General features: G+C 44.5%; 1 protein-coding gene across 1 annotated transcript in view; it reads left to right on the forward strand.

Moving 5' to 3' along the window:
* Nucleotides 1-21353, forward strand: part of GLP2R (glucagon like peptide 2 receptor) — a 138688-nt gene that overhangs the window by 33379 nt on the left and 83956 nt on the right. Inside the window, exons 5-6 of the mRNA XM_044981830.1 lie at nucleotides 11450-11556; nucleotides 11802-11958. Of these exons, the coding sequence (XP_044837765.1) occupies nucleotides 11450-11556; nucleotides 11802-11958 (264 nt within the window). The remainder of the gene's footprint in view (nucleotides 1-11449; nucleotides 11557-11801; nucleotides 11959-21353) is intronic.

Consider the following 21353-nt stretch of genomic DNA (forward strand, 5'->3'; position numbering starts at 1 on the left):
TTTCTGCTCCTGTTCATCCTGGTTCATCTGTATCTGCTCCTTCTGTTTCTGCTGGACCTGCTTTTACCTGGGTGCAATATCAATTGGTTGGATCAGATCCACAGCTAGTATCAACCAACAGCAGAGAAATCAACCTTTTTTTTCCCATCTAATTCAGAGGTGAAAAACTTCTACACCCATGTTGTCAGCTCATTCTGTTCCTTAGTGCTGGATCTCGTACTGCTGCTGCTGTGTGGCAACATGGAAGTGGAGTTCTAAAGACAGTATGCTGGGAACCTCCAGCACCCACATTGCTTCCTGCTGGCTCTATTGTTCCATTATCCCTATCCTATTTTCCTCTCACAAAGTGGCAGATGTATTTTCTTCTGCATCATGGAAAAATACCAGAAAGCATATCATGGCAGGCTCCACCACTATGACCTCTTAAGGGTATGGTCACCAACTTGAGCTAGTTAGAGCTAGCTATATGACAATGATGAAGGTAATAACATCCAAGCGAATGCACTTGAATCATCAGTGGAAACAGTGAAATTGCTCAGAAGAAGATATGATTACCAGGCTGGACAATAAATCACTGCAATCCAGATAGGGGTTTGGTAAGTAGTGTGTACATGTCATAGAATCATAGATTATTAGGGTTGGAAGAGACCTCAGGAGATCATCTAGTCCAACCCCCTGCTCAAAGCAGGACCAATCCCCAACTACATCCCCAACTGGCCCCCTCAAGGATTGAGCTCATAACCCTGAGTTTAGTAGGCCAATGCTCCAACCACTGAGCTATCCCTCTGTCTGTAGAATTTTTCAGTTTGTTTCCTGAAGAGAAGCTTTACTGGAGCTAGAAAAGTAAATACATTGTGATGGGTCAGCTAAGCACCCTGGTTCTCAAACTGGGGGTTGTGAACCAGTTATGTGGGGGGTCGCGAGCCCAGACCCCAGCGCGTGGCTGGAAGTTGCGAGCCTCAACCCCTGTGCTTGGCTGTGAGCCCCAACCGAGATGCATGGCTACAAGCCCTGTCCCCTGTGCGGAGCTGCGGGGCTACAAGCCCTGACCCCTGTGTGGAGCTGCGGGGCTACGAGCTGTGAGCTGTGAGCCCCGACTCCGACAGGGATGTGTGGCTGCAAGCCCTGACCCCTGCGCTGGGCTGTGAGCCCCGACCCCGGCAAGTGGCTGTGAGCCCCAACCCCAACAGGGACCCGTGGCTGTTAGCCCCCAACTCCACTCTACCTCCAGCGCTGCTCCACCTCCAAAGAAAGGGCACCAAATAGAAGTTTGCCCAGGGTGCCATTTTTCCTCTGGCTGGCCCTGGTACTGAGACATTAGAGGGCTTGATTCGCAGCTGAGCAAATACTAATTAACAGTCAGACACACAAGTGCAAACTTTCTCCTGAAAATAATGGCCACTTGTACTGCTAAAACTGCTAAAAAACAAAAGTATCTCGAGTCTTACATTAAATTTGGTTTTACCTGTATCATCACCTCTGGTGTTGAAAAACCGCAATGTCTCGTTTGCTGTGAAGCTTTGTGTGCTGAATCAATGAAACCATGCAAACTGCAGCGACATCTTGAAACTAAACTGAGCATAAAAATCAAAGCATGGATTTTTTTTCAAACACAGAGAAGCAGCAGCAAAGAAGGCCAGGCTTGATGCTGATGGAAGTTTCCGACAGCAAACGTCCTCAGCTGTGGAGGCCTCTTATGTTGTGTCACTACGAATTGCCCATACCAAAATGCCACATACAGTAGGTGAGGGGCTTATTCTGCCAGCATGCAAAGATATTGTGGCACTTATAGTTGGCAATTATACTGCCAAAAAACTGAATATGCTTTCCATGTGTAATGATACTGTGAAATGCAGAATATGTGAGATGTCTGAAGATATCAAAAAACAAGTAGTGCACGAAATTAAACATTCTGCTTTCAGTATTGTGATAGACCCAGGCCAGTTGGGAACAGCAGAGTAATAGAAGGGAGATCTACTGGCCACTGGATAAGCAGTTTTCTGTTCCCCGAGTGACCAGAGCAGGGGCTGCTCCAGGTTAATGAGAACACCTGACTCCAATTAACCTGCTAAGAGTCAGGTGAGGCTGTTAAGCACCTGACTCTAATTAAGGCCCCTCTGATGCTATAAAAGGGCTCACTCCAGTCAGGCCAGGGAGCCAGAGGAGAGGAAGTGTGTGTGAGGAACTGGGAGCAAGAGGCATGCAAGAAGCTGAGAGTGAGTAGGCATACTGCTGGAGGACTGAGAAATACAAGCGTTATCAGACATCAGGAGGAAGGTCCGGTGATGAGGACAAAGAAGGTGTTGGGAGGAGGCCATGGGGAAGTAGCCCAGGGAGTTATAGCTGTTGTGCAACTGTACCAGGAGGCACTCTAGACAGCTGCAGTCCAGAGGGCCCTGGGCTGGAACCCGGAGTAGAGGGTGGGCCTGAGTTCCCCCAAACCTCCCAACTTCTGATCAAACACAGGAGGAATTGATCTGGACTGTGGCTTCTACCAGAGGGGAAGGTCTCTGGGCTGTTTCCCGACCCACAGGGTGAATCTGTGAGGCGAGCAAATCCACCAATAAGCACAGGACCCACCAAGGTAGAGGAAGAACTTTGTCACAGTATGTTCAGCCTGCAACTTGATGAAACTACTGATGTTTCTCACTACGCACAACTGATAGCATTTGTACGGGGATGTTAAGGATGAGTTCTTATTCTGTGAACAACTTGAAACAAGCACAACAGCACAGGACATTTTCAATAAGGTAAATGCCTTTTTCAAAAGCAATGGCATTGAATGGAAAAATCTTTGTGGTATCTGAACTGATGGTGCTCCAGCAATGATGGGTGCATGGTCTCACTTTCAGCAAAAGGTAAAGTGTATCTCACATAATGTGATTGTCACGCATTGCGAAATCCATCGTCAAGTCCTAGCTGCAAAGACATTGCCAATATGCCTTAATACTGTGGTGGATGTTGTTATATGAGCAGTGAATTACATTAAAGCTCATGCTCTGAATAGTCATCTCTTTCGAGAGCTCTGCAATGAAATGGGTGGTGAATATGAAGTTCTGCTTTTCCACACTCGAGTCCGATGGTTTTCTAGGGGAAGGGCATTAAAGCGCAACTGGCGGCATGTGACTTCCAGAAGAGGAAAGAATACCAGAAACGTCCATGTACCAGAAACACAGATACAGGTGAGCAACCGTTTTCGTGTTCTCTCCGCAGGTACTAGTGCAGAGAGTGGAGTGGATGATATGTCTGAGGGAACAGAGCAGAAGGAGACTCCACTGATTGGAAGGCATGAGATGTGCCGTCCTAGGGATGGGGGTTCCACGACCACCACTCCCAGGAGGAGGAGGAGGGTGGTGGTGGTTGGGGACTCTCTCCTCAGGGGGACTGAGTCATCTATCTGCCGCCCTGACCGGGAAAACTGAGAGGTGTGCTGCTTGCCAGGGGCTAGGATTCACGATGTGACGGAGAGACCGCCGAGACTCATCAAGCCCTCGGATCGCTACCCCTTCCTGCTTCTCCACGTGGGCACCAATGATACTGCCAAGAATGACCTTGAGCATATCACTGCAGACTACGTGGCTCTGGGAAGAAGGATAAAGGAGTTTGAGGTGCAAGTGGTGTTCTCGTCTATCCTCCCTGTGGCAGGAAAAGGCCAGGGTAGAGACCGTCGAATGATGGAAGTCAATGAATGGCTACGCAGATGGTGTCGGAGAGAAGGGTTTGGATTCTTTGACAATGGGATGGTCTTCCAAGAAGAAGGATTGCTTGGTAGAGACGGGCTCCACCTCGCGAAGAGAGGGAAGAGCATCTTTGCAAGCAGGCTGGCTAACCTAGTGAGGAGGGCTTTAAACTAGGTTCACCGGGGGAAGGAGACCAAAGCCCCGAGGTAAGTGGGGAAGTGGGATACTGGGAGGAACCACAAGCAGGAGACTGCAAGAGGGGAGGACTTCTGTCTCAGACCGAGAAAGCGGGAAAATCAGCGAGTTATCTTGAGTGCCTATACACAAATGCAAGAAGCCTGGGGAACAAGCAGGGAGAACTAGAAGTCCTGGCACAGTCAGGGAATTATGATGTAATTGGAATAACAGAGACTTGGTGGGATAACTCACATGATTGGAGTACTGTCATGGATGGATATAAACTGTTCAGGAAGGACAGGCAGGGCAGAAAAGGTGGGGGAGTTGCGTTGTATGTAAGAGAGCAGTATGACTGCTCAGAGCTCTGGTATGAAACTGCAGAAAAACCTGAGTGTCTCTGGATTAAATTTAGAATATGAACAACAAGGGTAATGTCGTGGTGGGAGTCTGCTACAGACCACCAGACCAGGGGGATGAGGTGGACGAGGCTTTCTTCCAGCAACTAACAGAAGTTGCTAGATCACAGGCCCTGGTTCTCATGGGTGACTTTAATCACCCTGATATCTGCTGGGAGAGCAATACAGCAGTGCACAGACAATCCAGGAAGTTTCTGGAAAGTGTAGGGGACAATTTTCTGGTGCAAGTGCTGGAGGAACCAACTAGGGGAAAAGCTCTTCTTGACCTGCTGCTCACAAACAGGGAAGAAATAGTAGAGGAAGCAATAGTGGATGGGAACCTGGGAGGCAGTGACCATGAGATGGTCGAGTTCAGGATCCTGACACAAGGAAAAAAGGAAAGCAGTAGAACAGAGACCCTAGACTTCAGAAAAGCAGACTTTGACTCCCTCAGGGAACTGATGGGCAAGGTCCCCTGGGAGAATAACATGACGGGGAAAAGAGTCGAGGAAAGCTGGCTGTATTTTAAAGAAACCTTATTGAGGTTGCAGGAACAAACCATCCCAATGTGTAGGAAGAAAAGTAAATATGGCAGGCGACCAGCTTGGTTTAACAGTGAAATCCTTGCTCGTCTTAAACACAAAAAAACAGCTTACAAGAAGTGGAAGATTGGACAAATAACCAGGGAGGAGTATAAAAATATTGCTCAGGCATGCAGGTGTGAAATTAGGAAGGCCAAATCACACTTGGAGTTGCAGCTAGCCGGAGATGTTAGGAGTAACAAGAAGGGTTTCTTTAGGTATGTTAGCAACAGGAAGAAAGTCAAGGAAAGTGTGGGCCCCTTGCTGAATGAGGGAGGGAACCTAGTGACGGAGGATGTGGAGAAAGCTAGTGTACTCAATGCTTTTTTTCCTCTGTCTTCACAGACAAGGTCAGCTCCCAGACAGCTGCACTCTGCAGCACGGTATGGGGAGGAGGTGACCAGCTCTCTGTGGAGAAAGAAGTAGTTCAGGACTATTTAGGAAAGCTGGACAAGCACAAGTCCATGGGGCCAGATGCGCTGCATCCGAGGGTGCTAAAGGAGTTGGCCGATGAGATTGCAGAGCCATTGGCCATTATCTTTGAAAAATCATGGTGATCGGGGGAGGCCCCGGACGACTGGAAAAAAGCTAATGTAGTGCCCATCTTTAAAAAAGGGAAGAAGGAAGATCCAGGGAACTACAGGCCAGTCAGTCTCACCTCAGTCCCTGGAAAAATCATGGAACAGGTCCTCAAGGAATTAATCCTGAACCACTTGAAGGAGGGGAAAGTGATCAGGAACAGTCAGCATGGATTCACCAAGGGCAAGTCATGCCTGACTAACCTAATTGCCTTCTATGATGAGATAACCGGCTCTGTGGATGAGGGGAAAGCAGTGGATGTGCTATTTCTAGACTTTGGCAAAGCTTTTGATACAGTCTCCCACAGTATTCTTGCCAGCAAGTTAAAGAAGTATGGGCTGGATGAATGGATGGTAAGGTGGATAGAAAACTGGCTAGATGGTCGGGCTCAACGGGTAGTGATCAATGGTTCCATGTCTAGTTGGCAGCCGGTATCAAGTGGAGTGCCCCAAGGGTCGGTGCTGGGGCCGGTTTTATTCAATATCTTCATTAACGATCTGGAGGATGGTGTGGACTGCACCCTTAGCAAGTTTGCAGATGACACTAAACTGGGAGGAGTGGTTGATATGCTGGAGGGTAGGGATAGGATACAGAGGGACCTAGACAAATTAGAGGATTGGGCCAAAAGAAATATGATGAGGTTCAACAAGGACAAGTGCGGAGTCCTGCACTTAGGACGGAAGAATCCCATGCACTGCTACAGACTAGGGACCGAATGGCTGGGCAACAGTTCTGCAGAAAAGAACCTAGGGGTTACGGTGGATGAAAAGCTGAATATGAGTCAACAGTGTGCCCTTGTTGCCAAGAAGGCTAATGGCATTTTGGGTTGTATAAGTAGGGGCATTTCCAGCAGATCGAGGGATGTGATCATTCCCCTCTACTCAGCACTGGTGAGGCCTCATTTGGAGTACTGTGTCCAGGTTGGGCCCCACACTACAAGAAGGATGTGGATAAATTGGAGAGAGTCCAGCGGAGGGCAACAAAAATGATTAGGGGGCTGGAGCACATGACTTATGAGGAGAGGCTGAGGGAACTGGGATTGTTTAGTCTGCAGAAGAGAAGAATGAGGGGGGATTTGATAGCTGCTTTCAACTACCTGAAAGGGTTCCAGAGAGGATGGATCTAGACTGTTCTCAGTGATAGAAGATGACAGAACAAGGAGTAATGGTCTCAAGTTGCAGAGGGGGAGGTTTAGGTTGGACATTAGGAAAAACTTTTTCACTAGTAGGGTGGTGAAGAACTGGAATGGGTTACCTAGGGAGGTAGTGGAATCTCCTTCCTTAGAGGTTTTTAAGGTCAGGCTTGACAAAGCCCTGGCTGGGATGATTTAGTTGGGTTTGGTCCTGCTTTGAGCAGGGGGTTGGACTAGATGACCTTCTGAGGTCCCTTCCAAACCTGAGATTCTATGATTCTATACTTCATGAAGAGATGGCAGAGCTTGTTTCTGTTTTTGCAGGAAAAAAACTGAACAAAATGTTCAGTGACAAGAAATGGCATCTCTGCTTGGCATACCTAGTTGATATCTTTGGTAGCCTTAATGATCTCAATCTGTCACTTCAGGGAAAACGTTCAACATTAATAGACCTGACTAATAAAATCAAAGCCTTCCAGATGAAGTTGGATCTGTGGTGCAGGAAGCTGGACACAGACAGATACAGCATGTTTCTGACACTTTCCATGTTCAGCAAGGAGGAGGAAGTTAACATTGATAGTGCTTTCAAATCAGCGATCAGTGAACATTTGAGAGCCCATCATGAAGTGTTCTCACACTACTTCCAAGCGCTACCAGAAGCACTTCATTCCCCGGTGAAGAACCCTTTCAGTGTGACAGCTGAGCAGTTACCTACTGATGATATTCACACACGAACAGTTCGTCGACATGATCAATGATGATGAAGTGAAAGAAAAATTCACACAGTGGCCTACAAACCAGTTCTGGTGCTCAGTTGCCAGTGAATACCCATTGGTGTCTGAAATGGCCCTGAGAGTCCTTCTGCCATTTCCCACTACCTACGAATGCAAGTGTGGATTCTCCAGTCTTCTCACAATAAAGACGAAATCTCGAAACTGGCTCAATGTGAAGGATGACATCAGATGTGCCCTTTCTAAAACAACACCAAGAATAAAGTTTCTTGTGTCAAATAAATAGCATCATCCATCTCACTGATTTGTGGCTGCTTCGGGTCATTAATTGCTGTCAAGTATTAAAATAAAATTCTACTTTTCCTCTTGTATTTAATTTGGTAAAAATGTGCTTTCGTCTTAATTTTAAAAGCAATGAAAAAAGGTAAATTCATTGTAAGCAATAAGGTTTAAATTTAGTATTTAACATAGTGTTAAATATGAAAAATGTGTTAATTTCTAAGGGGGGTCACAGTCTGAGGCTCGGTGTTCAAAAGGGGTCACCGGTACAAAAAGTTTGAGAACCACTGGCTAAGCAGCATTAGCTCCCTCCCACTTCCCCTTCCTGTGGCCAGGTGAGGGGAAACGTCCTCAAACAGAAGTGGCCGAGCTCTGTTTGGAAGTGGTGGCCGCATGGCCAGCCAGGAGCTGCAGAGAAGCTGAATGCAAAGAAGAACCCCCCCAGGAATTATGTGCAGAGCTATGTGTGGCACCGGCTGTGGCTGCTGGATGTGACAGTTGGGTATGGGTCTGTGTGAGACTTATGGGGGAACAGCAAGGGCTGGGTGGAGAGCCAGTGCAGAGCAGCCTCAATCAGAGACAATAACAGCCTGTCTTGGAAAACCTCAAGCGTCTATTTACTTGAATAAAGACTGGACTGGAGAGAGCACCCCAGCCACTAGGCCTGAAGAATCCTGACTCTCAGTAGGACTGTCCCAGGGACGTAAACATTTACCATTATTGCTCACTTTGGAGTGTAACCATTTAAGCCTCTGTACCTGAGGTATTTCCCCTTTCCTGCCAAACCCAAATAAAATAGCCTTTCACTTACCATGTGTCTGAGTGGTTACTGTGACCCACCAGCTAATGCCCACAACACCTGGCTGCCAAAGAACCGCACCACTTGCAGTAGACCTGTAACACTACTGGCATCTTAGGAGTTTGGTATAATTTATTGAGCATCTCCCATAATTACAAAACATATCAGAAACAGGCAAGAAAGAAATAAAATGTTAAATGAAAACATAAAAGGAAAATTGGTGCTCACTGGTTTCTGCTCAGATGTCCTGTTCCATATCACTTGATGTGCTCACTCACTTTTTCCTAATATCCAACCTAAACCTCCCCCACTGTAACTTGAGACCATTACTCCTTGTTCTGTCATCTGGTACCACTGAGAACAGTCTAGATCAGTGGTTCCCAAAATGGGGTTTGTGAACCCCTGGAGGTTCACAAAATATTACAGGGGGTTCTCGGGAAAAAATTACCTAATGGTGGACAGAGCTGTTCCTAGGGACCTTGGGCAGCACTGGGCCAGCAGCCTGGAGCCCCTAGACTTCCAAGAGCTAAGCATATCAAACCAAACATATCTATCACACTGAGATTTAAACTTCAAGACTCCTTATATTAAATGGAAAGGGAGGTGGATTTTTTTTGCTGTTTTTAAAATTAAATAGGCAGCTAGCACTGTTTTTAAAATTATTATGAAGAACAAGTTGAAGCTTTGTTGTAATGTGCATTGTTTGCCTGGACTGCTCAAGACCTGAATGCTTGTGTAGGAGGAACTCTTTGAGTTGGCTTCTTAAATACCTTCATGCTGTTTCACATCTGATACTCCTTGATGAAAAATAGGAGCCTTGTCTTATAACAGGCTTATTCAAAGTGATACATGCTACGAAAGTGAGATCTTGGAATAATGTTGCTGTTTTCATAACGTAATTAAAGTACTGTAATGATAAATAATGTGTAATAAGCATGTCATAAAAACAAATTTTATATTTCCAAGATCACTACTTATATAATTTATACTCAGGTAAAGGAGAAAATCCCAGGAAATATTCATTTTTAAGGGGGGGGGTTTGCGAGACTTGACATTTTAGTGAAAGGGGTTCACAGATTGTTAAAGTTTGGGAACCACTGGTCTAGACCCATCCTCTTTGGAACTCCCTTTCAGGTAGTTGAATTAAATCGTCCCAGCCAGAGCTTTGTCAAGCCTGACCTTAAAAACCTCTAAGGAAGGAGATTCCTCCACCTCCCTAGGTAACCCATTCCAGTGCTTCACCACTCTCCTAGGGGAAAAAGTTTTTCCTAATATACAACCTAAACCTCCCCCACTACAACTTGAGACCATTACTCCTTGTTCTGTCATCTGGTACCACTGAGAACAATCTAGATCCATCCTCTTTGGAACCCCCTTTCAGGTAGTTAAAAGCAGCTATCAAATCCCCTCACTGGCTTCTCTTCTGCAGACTAAACAATCCCAGTTCCCTCAGCCTCTCCTCATAAGTCATGTGCTCCAGCCCCCTAATCATTTTTGTTGCCCTCCGCTGGACTCTTTCCAATTTTTCCACATCCTTCTTGTAGTGTGGGGCCCAAAACTGGACACAGTACTCCAGATGAGGCCTCACCAATGTCGAATAGAGGGGAATGATCACATCCTTCGATCTGCTGGCAATGTCCCTACTTATACAGCCCAAAATGCCGTTAGCCTTCTTGGCAACAAAGGCACACTGTTGACTCATATCCAACTTCTTGTTCACTGTAACCCCTAGGTCCTAGCCATTTGATCCCTAGTCTGCAACAATGAATGGGATTCTTCTGTCCTAAGTGCAGGACTCTGCATTTGTCTTTGTTGAACCTCATCGGGTTTCTTTTGGCCCAAGCCTCTAATTTGTCTAGGTTCCTCTTTATCCTATTCCTACCCTCCAGCGTATCTACCACTCCTCCCAGTTTAGCATCATCTGCAAACTTGCTGATAGTGCAATTCACACCATCCTCCAGATCATTAATGAAGATATTGAACAAAACCACCTCCAGGACTGACCGTTGGGGCACTCTGCTTGAAACCGGCTGCCAACTAATCATGGAGCCATTGATCACTAATTCATCCTTATTTTCATCTTGAGTTTAGAAACAAAATCTATGTAAGTGGTGCTGAAAATGACTGCACATGATAGACCTGATTTTCAAAACTGCCCACCCAAAAATGCATGTTCAGTTGTTAGCCCATTTTTCACAAATGGTTATTGTGCTTTAGGTAATTTCAAATGAGTAATTAGAACTGGTTGAAACTCAGAATTTCTGTTTCACAGGAAATTTCAATGCTTCAAAATGTGTTTCATTCTGAATCAGAGCAAAACAAATATTTAGAATTGTTCTACAAGATGAAAATTCTGGGAAAAAAGGTTTGGAAATTTCAAAATTTAGATTCAAAATTATTTTTTTCCATTTTTAATTACTTTTATTGTGTTTATGTTATCTTGCAATCATATTTTTCAGATATTGAAAGAAGCTTGCTGCTCTAATTAGTACACTGAGTGCTTATCTTCTTTTCTTCTTCAATGTGTGAAACTGTTTCCTCACAAGATGAACAGGAGACATTTAAAAACATTTACACAGGAATTGTCAATAAAATTGCTCTGATTTAATGAACAATTTTAGTTTAAATTCTTTTTGGTTAGAAAACAGTTTTGATGAAAAATTTCTGCCCAGCATTATTAGCCAAATAAATTCATAACTATCTTCATACCCTAGATCCCAATTTGCATATGTAATCATGGTGGCTGTTGGCAGAAATTAGACTCACAGTAGTGCATACACAATTTTCAAAATTAGACCCTAGGTGCCTATTCCAAATATTGAATCATTTCAATTTTTAAAACCTGCTAATTATATCTGGCTTTCCATAGTGGTTCCCACCTGTTGATCTCACAGGTGTTACTGAGAATGGTCATTTACAGATAGGGAAACTGAAGTTTGGAGCAGTTAAATGACTTGCCCAAGGACACACAGCTGAGTAGGACAAATAATAGAACCCTAATGTCTTAACTCCTAGACCAGTGCCCTGTCTGCTAGGCCAGGCTGACTCCCACACTTGTGTGACTTATTTATTTTTCTCTGTTGTTCCTATGATTAGGAAGAAGAACGCATGTTACTTTCCACCCTACAGTTACTGTACACCGTTGGATACTGCTTGTCTCTCATTTCCCTTGTATTAGCTCTACTTATACTTCTGCTCTTCAGGTTAGTGCCAATCAGCATTACTACAACATGTCTTGTATTCTGGAATTTAACAACATATGGATTCTTTTTTCAAGTAACTAAACTTATAATTCCATGTCAGATGTAACTATATACATTTACTATGCAAATGTAATTCTTGAGCAATATCTGTTGATGGCAATAATATGAATACAATGATATTGTTCATAATGAAATTTATTCTAAAGGATTCATAAAAGAGGACATTTCTTTTTGTACTTCCACAGAAAACTTCACTGCACTAGAAACTACATCCATATAAATTTATTTGCTTCCTTTATACTGCGAGCCACAACAGTTCTTATAAATGATATTGTATACCATAATACTTATACAAAAAGACCAAATAGTGAAACTGGATGGATTTCCTACTTCAGTTCTGAGGTAATTCAATTTTTGGTTAATTGTTAATAGCATAATTTGTGCTGCAAAAGTTAAAGTTGCAAAACAGTTTCCCTTAGGAAAACAGGTTTTAGATGCTAAGATGTGAATTATAAAAATTGAAATTTTGCAGGAAATAGCATTCATGGAGTATTAGGGTAAAATTCTGGATCAGAATAGATTTTTATGTGATTTAGATATGATCATAAGAAAAATTTATAGTAAGCACACTGTGCTGGTTAATAGTGTTGATAGTTGTCATCTAGAGACCTTGAATAATGCATAACAGCAATTTTATTAAGCTTGCAATATTAGGAGCAAAACTGTATATTTCTACTTGCTTGTATATGGCATTCTTTGTATTTACTTAGCGCTTAGATATACACAATACTTGTACATTAAAAAAGCTTTGTTGTACAACAGTTAAGATTGCCTGTCAAATAACATATTCATAAATTCTAAGGCCAGAAGGGACCATTTTGATCATCTAGTTTGACCTGCATAGAAATTCCCTCAAACAATCCCTGTTTGAACTAGATAGATAAATAGATACCTGATATGAAACCACACAAAGAAAGAAATGAAAAATTAACAGTCTAAGAGCCTGTCTACACTAGAAGGTTTTGCCAATTCTATACCAGTCTATTTAAATAATCAAACCTTTCCCTGCCCCAGTGCAGACACAGTTATACCAGTAGAAAAGTGCTTATTCTTAAGTAGTTTATTCTGGTTCATGAGGCAAAATAAGCTATAACATTATAAGTAACTTTTTACTGGTATAACTATATGCAAACTATACTTTTATCAATCTAACTATTTTAGGGTTGTTGTTTTTTAATGTAGACCAGACCTAGGGGTACATACCCTCAACTCCCACACCCACAGGCCTTATTGCTGCCCAGAAGTAAACTACCACTGTAATGGTATTTTTACTTGCAAGTATATTTTTCAATGACTATATGTCTTGTGTGCTATACTTTGCACCAGACTGAGTGTGCTGCCTGGTAAAGAACAGAGACAAAGCTGGAACTCAAACTATGTGGAAACCTACAGATATTGTTTCTAGCCATCATGACAACCACAACTACTATACATCACAGACCGCAATCTTAATTGTGCCTTCACTGGGTTGCCAGCCTTCCAGCACCTCCTTATCTCCCTCCCACTCAAATAAAATTGCTGTGAAGTCTCCTCCGCTCAAATCAATTGGTATCTCTCTCCTGGGTAGAGGAAAGTGTAGTAGGAAGAGATAGCCTGGAGCACAGGGGCCTGGTGCAAGGCCTGAGGCCTGAACCAAAGTCAGCAAAAAATTATGCTATAAGCAAAAGTCAGGCCCTGTCGAAAGCAGAAACTTGCCTGCAAGTTCACTGTCTGCTATATAAATTTGGTGCCGGTATTGCTAGCGTTGCTAAAACACACTGAATATGTAAATACATTTTGGCAGGCTAGGAGAAAACACCCCAACCTACCACATGATAAGAGGGTTTGACAGAAGTGATAAATCATGATGTTTTGTCTGAAACATCAGAGGCAAAATTACAAAGACAGGTAATGAATAGGGAAGTTTTGTCTGAAGCATCAAGAGAAAGTTACAAGGGGAGGAAACAAATATGTCTTGGAATAAGTAAAATGATATATAAGTTGTTTGTCTCAACCTATAAATGTTGGGATGCCTTGTCTTAGGGCAGGTCTACACTACTGCTTAAATTGATCTAACTTTAGGGGGTGTGAAAAAGTGACACAAATTTCATGCTGTCCACACCGGCGCTATGTTAACTGTTGTACAACAAAGCTTTTTTAATGTACAAGTATTGTGTATATCTAAGCGCTAAGTAAATACAAAGATGCTCTCCCGCTGACATAGCTCGCCGAGGTGGAGTAATTATGCCAATAGGAGAGAGCTCTCCCATTGGCATAGTGCTTCTTCACCAGATGTGCTACAGCAGTGCAGCTGCATCGGTGCAGCTGTGCCAATGTAGTGCTATAGTGTAGACTTGCCCTTAACCCTTTGTCTGACTGAGGGGCAAGCAAAAAGTCACACCACTCACTGAGCTGGTCCTTTGTAACAGGCAGACAAGTCTTAGTATCCCTATAGAATCTATAGGTGCTATTACTGTGCTTCGTTGACAATACACCTGGACAAGCGCCTTCACCACTGAACTGAGTGTGTGGTCTTCTTGGGCAGTTTGATTGAGGTCTGCCAGACTGACTACCTTGCCAGAGCCAGTGCAACACACAGAGAGAACACACACACAGCCAACAACTAACAGAAGGCTTTGGGCTTCTACTTTGAGCTCCTCCTACACTCAGCTACTGTGCTTCTCACTTGCTCCCCTCTTGCAAATACAGCATGGCTCCTACCCTCTGCTCCCTCATCCCCCCTTTTCTTCTTCTTAAAGGAGAAGTGGGCTTGTGGGGAAACAGCAGCAGCTTGAGCCGCTGCACTCTCATCTTCCCCTCCTCACTGCCTGAGAACATCTATCTGGTCCCCTGCTTTCCTGATAAAGAGCCAGATCCCTGCTCTATTCTATCCCCTCTCACTCCCCACTGCTGGTTGGATAAGACATCTAGCCAGGGTGGGGGGATCATCAGTGGAGGGAGGAAATTGTTAGGAGGGACATGGCTCCTCTCAGTGGTTGTGCCTTCAGGCTATGTCTACACTACAGCTTATGTCAGCATAACATAAGTTATACCGACATAAGCACTGGTGTGGACAAAGCTATGTTGACAGGAGAACTTCTCCCACTGACATAGCTACTGCTGCTCACAGGAACTGGAGAAGAGCTACATTAGAGACCTGTGCCACTGTAAACTCTCTAGTGTAGCCGTACCCTCAAAATTAGTAACCATCCTTCAATATAAACCAACAAACAAAAGTCTTGGAAGTTGTGCAATGGTTTCATCAAAAGAGAAGGTCTATTTGTGCACTAGATTGGCATAAGGAAAATGAATCCAAGGACATGCTGGTACAATGCTGCAAATTGAGGCACTGTGATGCCAGGAAAGAAGGGTGCAGCAGCTCTGAGAGTCACAGGTCATGGTGGTGCAATTCTGCTACACTGCAATGAATATGCACCTTACCTTCACTGCTGTAGATAGAATCATAGAATATCAGGGTTGGAAGGGACCTCAGGAGGTTATCTAGTCCAACCCCCTGCTCAAAGCAGGACCAATTCCCAACTAAATCATCCCAGCCAGAGCTTTGTCAAGCCTGACCTTAAAAACCTCTAAGGAAGGAGATTCCACCACCTCCCTAGGTAACCCATTCCAGTGCTTCACCACTCTCTGAGTGAAAAAGTTTTTCCTAATATCCAACCTAAACCTCCCCCACTGCAACTTGAGACTATTACTCCTTGTTCTGTCATCAGGTACCACTGAGAACAGTCTAGATCCATCCTCTTTGGAACCCCCTTTCAGGTAGTTGAAAGCAGCTATCAAATCCCCCCTCATTCTTCTCTTCTGCAGACTAAACAATCCCAGCTCTCTCAGCCTCTCCTCATAAGTCATATGCTCCAGCCCCCTAATCATTTTTGATGCCCTCCATTGGACTCTTTCCAATTTTACCACATCCTTCTTGTAGTGTAGGGCCCCAAACTGGACACAGTACTCCAGATGAGGCCTCACCAATGTCGAATAGAGGGGAATGATCACATCCCTCAATCTGCTGGCAGTGCCCCTACTTATACAGCCCAAAATGCCGTTAGCCTTCTTGGCAACAAGGGCACACTGACTCATATCCAGCTTCTTGTCCACTGTAACCCCTAGGTCCTTGTAGCGGGGTGGACCCCGCTCCGGCCCGGAGGGGTTTAAAAAGTGGCCTGGCAGGGCTTGAGAAGACAGCCTTTAGCCTGGGCTGATTGGGGAAGTGGCTGCAGGTGAGGCCACGCCCCAAACTGAGCCACAGGCCTTATAAAAAAGGCCAGGGAAGCCAGAAGCCAGACAGTCTCTCTCTGGCTATAGAGAGAGATGGGCCTGGCTGCTTAGGAGCTTGAGACCGGATACCTGAGTGAAGCAGGGCTGGGGACAGGCTAAGGAGCTGGGGAGCTCTGGCCTGGAAAGCCCCAGGCTGCGGCCTAGCAGAGGGCTAAAGGTACTGGGGGTTGCAGAGGGCAGCCCAGGGGTGGGCCAAGGCAGCAGGTCCAAACCCCTTTGCCTGTGATGAGTGGGCTGATACTGCAGTCTGCCCCAGAGTGTGGGGCTAGACAGTGACTGGCAGTAGCCATATACTGAGGCAAGGTGGGGATAGAGGGTGAGGGTTCCCTGAGGAGAGGGGAAACCCTGAGAGGATAGGGGTTACTGCCAGGGGGCAGCACCCCCATGTAAAAGGGCACCGGGGTCCAGGGAGGGACTCGGGCCTGAGAACAGGTGGATCACCAGCCTGCAGAGGGCGCTCCATTGCCTGGAACGAGCTAATTCCCAGAGTCACCAGCAGGAGGCGCCGCAGGGGTGAGTCCGACCCATTACAGTCCTTTTCTGCAGAACTGCTTCCTAACCATTCAGTCCCTAGTCTGTAACAGTGAATGGGATTCTTCCGTCTTAAGTGCAGGACTCTGCACTTGTCCTTGTTGAACCTCATCAGGTTTCTTTTGACCCAGTCCTCTAATTTGTCTAGGTCCCTCTGTATCCTATCCCTACCCTCCAGTGTATCTACTACTCCTCTAAGTTTAGTGTCATCTGCAAAGTTGCTGGGAGTGCAGTCCACGCCATCCTCCAGATCATTAATGAAGATATTAAACAAAACCAGTCCCAGGACTGACCCTTGGGGCACTCCACTTGAAACCAGCTGCCAACTAGACATGGAGCCGTTGATCACTACCTGTTGAGCCCGACAATCTAGCCAGCTTTCTATACACCTTATAGTCCAATCATCCAGCCCATACTTCTTTAACTTGCTGGCAAGAATACTGTGGGAGACCGTATCAAAAGCTTTGCTAAAGTAAAGGAATAACACATCCATTGCTTTCCCCTCATCCATAGAGCCAGTTATCTCCTCATACAAATCATGTTACAGGAATCCTCCACAGAATGATTACTTGGGACTCCCAGATGGCAAGGATAGGGAGAAGACAATGAACCAGAGGGTACACATCAGAATTCTGCTCTAGAACCTGATGTGATGATGACACTGAGGCATGTGGCCTCAGCATTCGGGAAGATGTTCAGGAAAGAGACTGGGAAATGGAAATCATAAGAAAACACAAGACCGTGCCTGCAGTGAGGCAATTACATTATGTTACTAATCCTTATGGTGGCAGAATTTTTTTTGAAAACTGAGGATAACCAATCAAGTGTTCCCCTCCTGAGCCTGCAGAACAATGTCCTGGAGAGGTGTGAACTGCCTCATTCATCCCAGCAGTGACATTTATAACACTTACAATTATTTCACTTATAACCAACACTTATAACTATTTCAGCTCTGATTTTTTTAGCAGAAAAATCCAGTTAATGTGGTTCTCCCACAACAGCAAGCTGCTTCCCACACCTCTCTAGGAAAAGCTCCAACTTTTCCCTAAACAGCTAACAAAACTTCCAGCTTCCTCTTCCAACTTCATTATGCAATGTCAATACAGTGAAAAATTTAAAAATTCAGTAAAAAATAAACTGATTATTAGCATTAAAAATAACACAGCTATCGAATTGATTGTATTATTCATAAATTCATAGATTTCCGATCAGAAAAGACTGTTATAATCATCTAGTCTGACTTCTTCCAGAACATAGGACATAAATTTCATTCTGTCGTACCTGTATCAAGCCTATAACTTCTGACAGAGCTAGAGCAAACCTTAGACAGACATCCAATCTTGATATAAAGACATCAAGTGATGAAGAATCCATCACATCTCTATCTAAGTTGTTCCAATGGTAAATTACCCTCTTAGTTAAATATTTTTGGCTTATTTCCAGTTTGAACTTATCTAGTTTCATCTTCCAGACCACGTGTCTTATTCTGCCTTTATGTGCTAGATCAAAGAGCCTTCTACTATGAGAAATCTCTTCTTCACATAGGTACTTACAGATTGTCATCAAATCACCTGCAACCTCTTTGATAAGCTAAATAGACTGAACTTTCAAGTGTCTCACAGTAAGGTGGGCTTTTAAGACATTCTGGTAGCTCTTTTCTTTTCCCTTTCCTATTTTAAGGTAACAAAACAGTTACCTTTATCAATCAAACTTGTCATCTCATTAAAACATATCAAGTTTGTTGGGCAAAACATATTTTCCAAAAAAACAAACATGTGGAGCAGCAGTAATTGTGTTCCCATGTTTTAACTCAGTACTGACTGCATCCTTTACCAGCAATGCTATGATGTTGCCCAGGATCAATGTCAAACTAATTGACCTATAGTTACCCAGGTCATCCTGTTTACCCTTTTCCAATATTGGCACATTAGCTTATTTTCCAGTCTCTAAAACTTTCTCAATATTTAAAGACATGTTAAGAATCAGCGTCATTAGTTCAAAGAGCTCCTTTGTCAATTATTTAAAACTCTTGCATACAAATTGCCCAGTCTTGCAGATTTAGAAATGTTAAATTTAGTATACACTGTTTTACTCCTTAGTTACTGTTGGAATATAAAGTATTCCATTATCACTGTGAGATCTGAATACATCATCCAGCTTCTTTTCAAATACAGAACAGAACTATTTATTGAACACATCTGCCTTTTGTGCATCATTATCGACCATATTACCATCTCCAATTGATAATGGGTGTATACCATTGATAAGAGTTCATTTGTGTCCCGCATACTTTTTAATCACTCACTCATTCCCTAGCATCAGCCCCTTTTGTTGTCAAAGTAATGCTCTCCTGACTAGTCATAGAGTGCGCTGAGCAGCTATCCTTGGGTATGTCATGTGCTGTTCTCTCTTGCTTTTTCCCAGCTGAATCTGCAGAGATGTTTCCTGCAGCTGCCCTGCTGAGTACCTGATAGCAATTGGATACCTCTAGTAGTGTGTATTTCTTTCTGTGGTGATCATAGAAGATTAGGGTTGGAAGAGACCTCAGGAGGTCATCTAGTCCAATCCCCTGCTCAAAGCACAACCAACCTCAACTAAATCACCCCAACCAGAGCTTTCACAAGCTGGGCCTTAAAAACCTCTAAGGATGGAGATTCCACCACCTCCCTAGGTAACCCATTCCAGTACTTCACCTCCCTCCTTGTGAAATAGGTTTTCTTAATATCCAACCTAGACCTCCTCCAGTGCAACTTGAGACCATTGCTAATTGTTCTGTCATCTGTCACCACTGAGAACAGCCTAGCTCCATCCTCTTTGGAACTCCCATTTAGGTAGTTGAAGGCTGCTATGAAATCCCCCCAGACATACACCACACTCTTCTTTTTTGTGGACTAAATAAGCCTAGTTCCTCAGCTTCTCTTTCTTAAGACATGTGCCCCAGCTCTCTAACCATTTTCATTGCCCTCTGTTGGACTCTCGCCAATTTGTCCACATCCTTTCTGTAGTGGGGGGCCCAAAACCGGATGCAGTACTCCTGATGTGGCATCCTCAGTGCCAAATAGAGGGCAATAATCACTTCTCTTGATATGCTGGCAGTGCTCCTACTAATGCAGCCCAATATGTTGTTAGCCTTCCTGGCAACAAGGGCACATTGTTGACTCATATCCAGCTTCTCGTTCACTGTAATCCACAGTTCCTTTTCTGCAGAACTGCTGCTTAGTCAGTCAATCCCCAGCCTGTAGCAGTGCATGGGATTCTTCCATCGTAAGTGCAGGACTCTGCACTTGTTCTTGTTAAACCTCATCAGATTTCTTTTGGTCCAATCCTCCAATTTGTCTAGGTCCCTCTGGACCCTACCCCTACCCTCCAGCATATCTACCTCTCCCCCCATCTTAGTGTCATCTGCAAACTTGCTGAAGGTGCAATCCATCCCATCACTGGATCATTAATGAAGATGTTGAACAAAATAAGCCCCAGGAAGGACCCCTGGGGCACTCCACTTGATACTGGCTGCCAACTAGACATTACACCGTTAATCACTACACGTTGAGCCCGACAATCTAGCCAGCTTTCTACCCACCTTATAGTCCATTCATCCAATCCATACTTCTTTAACTTGCTGGCAAGAATACTGTGGAAGACCATATCTAAAGCTTTGCTAAAGTCAAGGTATATCATGACTTGCCCTTGGTGAATGCATGTTGATTGTTCCTGATCACCTTCCTCTCCTCCAAGTGCTTCACAATGGATTCCTTGAGGATGTCCTCCAATATTTTCCTGGGGACTGAGGTGAGGCTGATCAGTCTGTAGTTCCCTGGATTCTTCTTCTTCCCTTTTTTAAAGATGGGCACTGTGTTTGCCTTTTTCCAATTGTCTGGGACCTCCCCCAATCGCCACGAGTTTTCAAAGATAATATCCAATGGCTCTGCAATCACATCAGTCAAATCCCTCAGCACCCTCCGTTGCATTGCCTCCGGCCCCATGGACTTGTGCATGTCCAGCTTTTCTAAATAGTCCTTAACCTGTTCCTTTACCACTGAGGGCTGCTCACCTCCTCCCCATACTGTGTTGCCCAGTGCAACAGTCTGGGAGCCAACCTTGTCTGTGAAGACCGAGTCAAAAAAGCATTGAGTACTTCAGCTTTTTTGATATCATCTGTCATTAGGTTGCCTCCCCCATTCAGTACTGGTCTCATACTTTCCCTGACCACCTTCTTGTTGCTAACATACCTGTAGAAATCCTTCACATCCTTTGCTAGCTGCAACTCCAATTGTGCTTTGGCCTTCCTGATTACACCCCTGCATGCTTGAGCATGCTTGTAAATTTCCTTTGTGTTTAAGCTCACTGAAGATTTCTCTGTTAAGCCAAGCTGGTCGCCTGCCATATTTCCTGTTCTTTCTGCACATCGGGATGGTTTGTTCCTGCACCCTCAATAAGGCTTCTTTAAAATACAGCCAGCTGTCCTGGACTCCTTTTCCCCTCATATTAGCCTCTCAAGGGATCCTGCCCATCAGTTCCCTGAGGGAGTCAAAGTCTGCTTTTCTGAAGTCCAGGGTCCGTATTTTGCTGCTCTCCTTTCTTCCTTTTGTCACGTTCCTGAACTTGACCATCTCATAGTCACTGCTGCCCAGGTTGCCACCCACCTCTACTTCTGCTACGAATTCTTCCCTGTTTGTGAGCAGCAGGTCAATAGGAGCACAGCCCCTAGTTGGTTCCTCCAGCTCTTGCACCAGGAGGTTGTCCCCAACACTCTCCAAAAACTTCCTGGATTGTCTGTGAACTGCTGTATTGCTCCCCCAGCAGCTGTCAGGGTGATTGAAATACCCCCTGAGAACCAGGGCCTGTGATTTGGAAACTTCTATTAGTTGTCTGAAGAAAGCCTCGTCTACCTCATCCTCTTGGTCTGATGGTCTGTAGCAGATGCTCATCACGAC

This window comes from Mauremys mutica, chromosome 12 (assembly GCF_020497125.1).
Source record: "Mauremys mutica isolate MM-2020 ecotype Southern chromosome 12, ASM2049712v1, whole genome shotgun sequence".
NCBI lineage: Eukaryota > Metazoa > Chordata > Testudines > Geoemydidae > Mauremys > Mauremys mutica.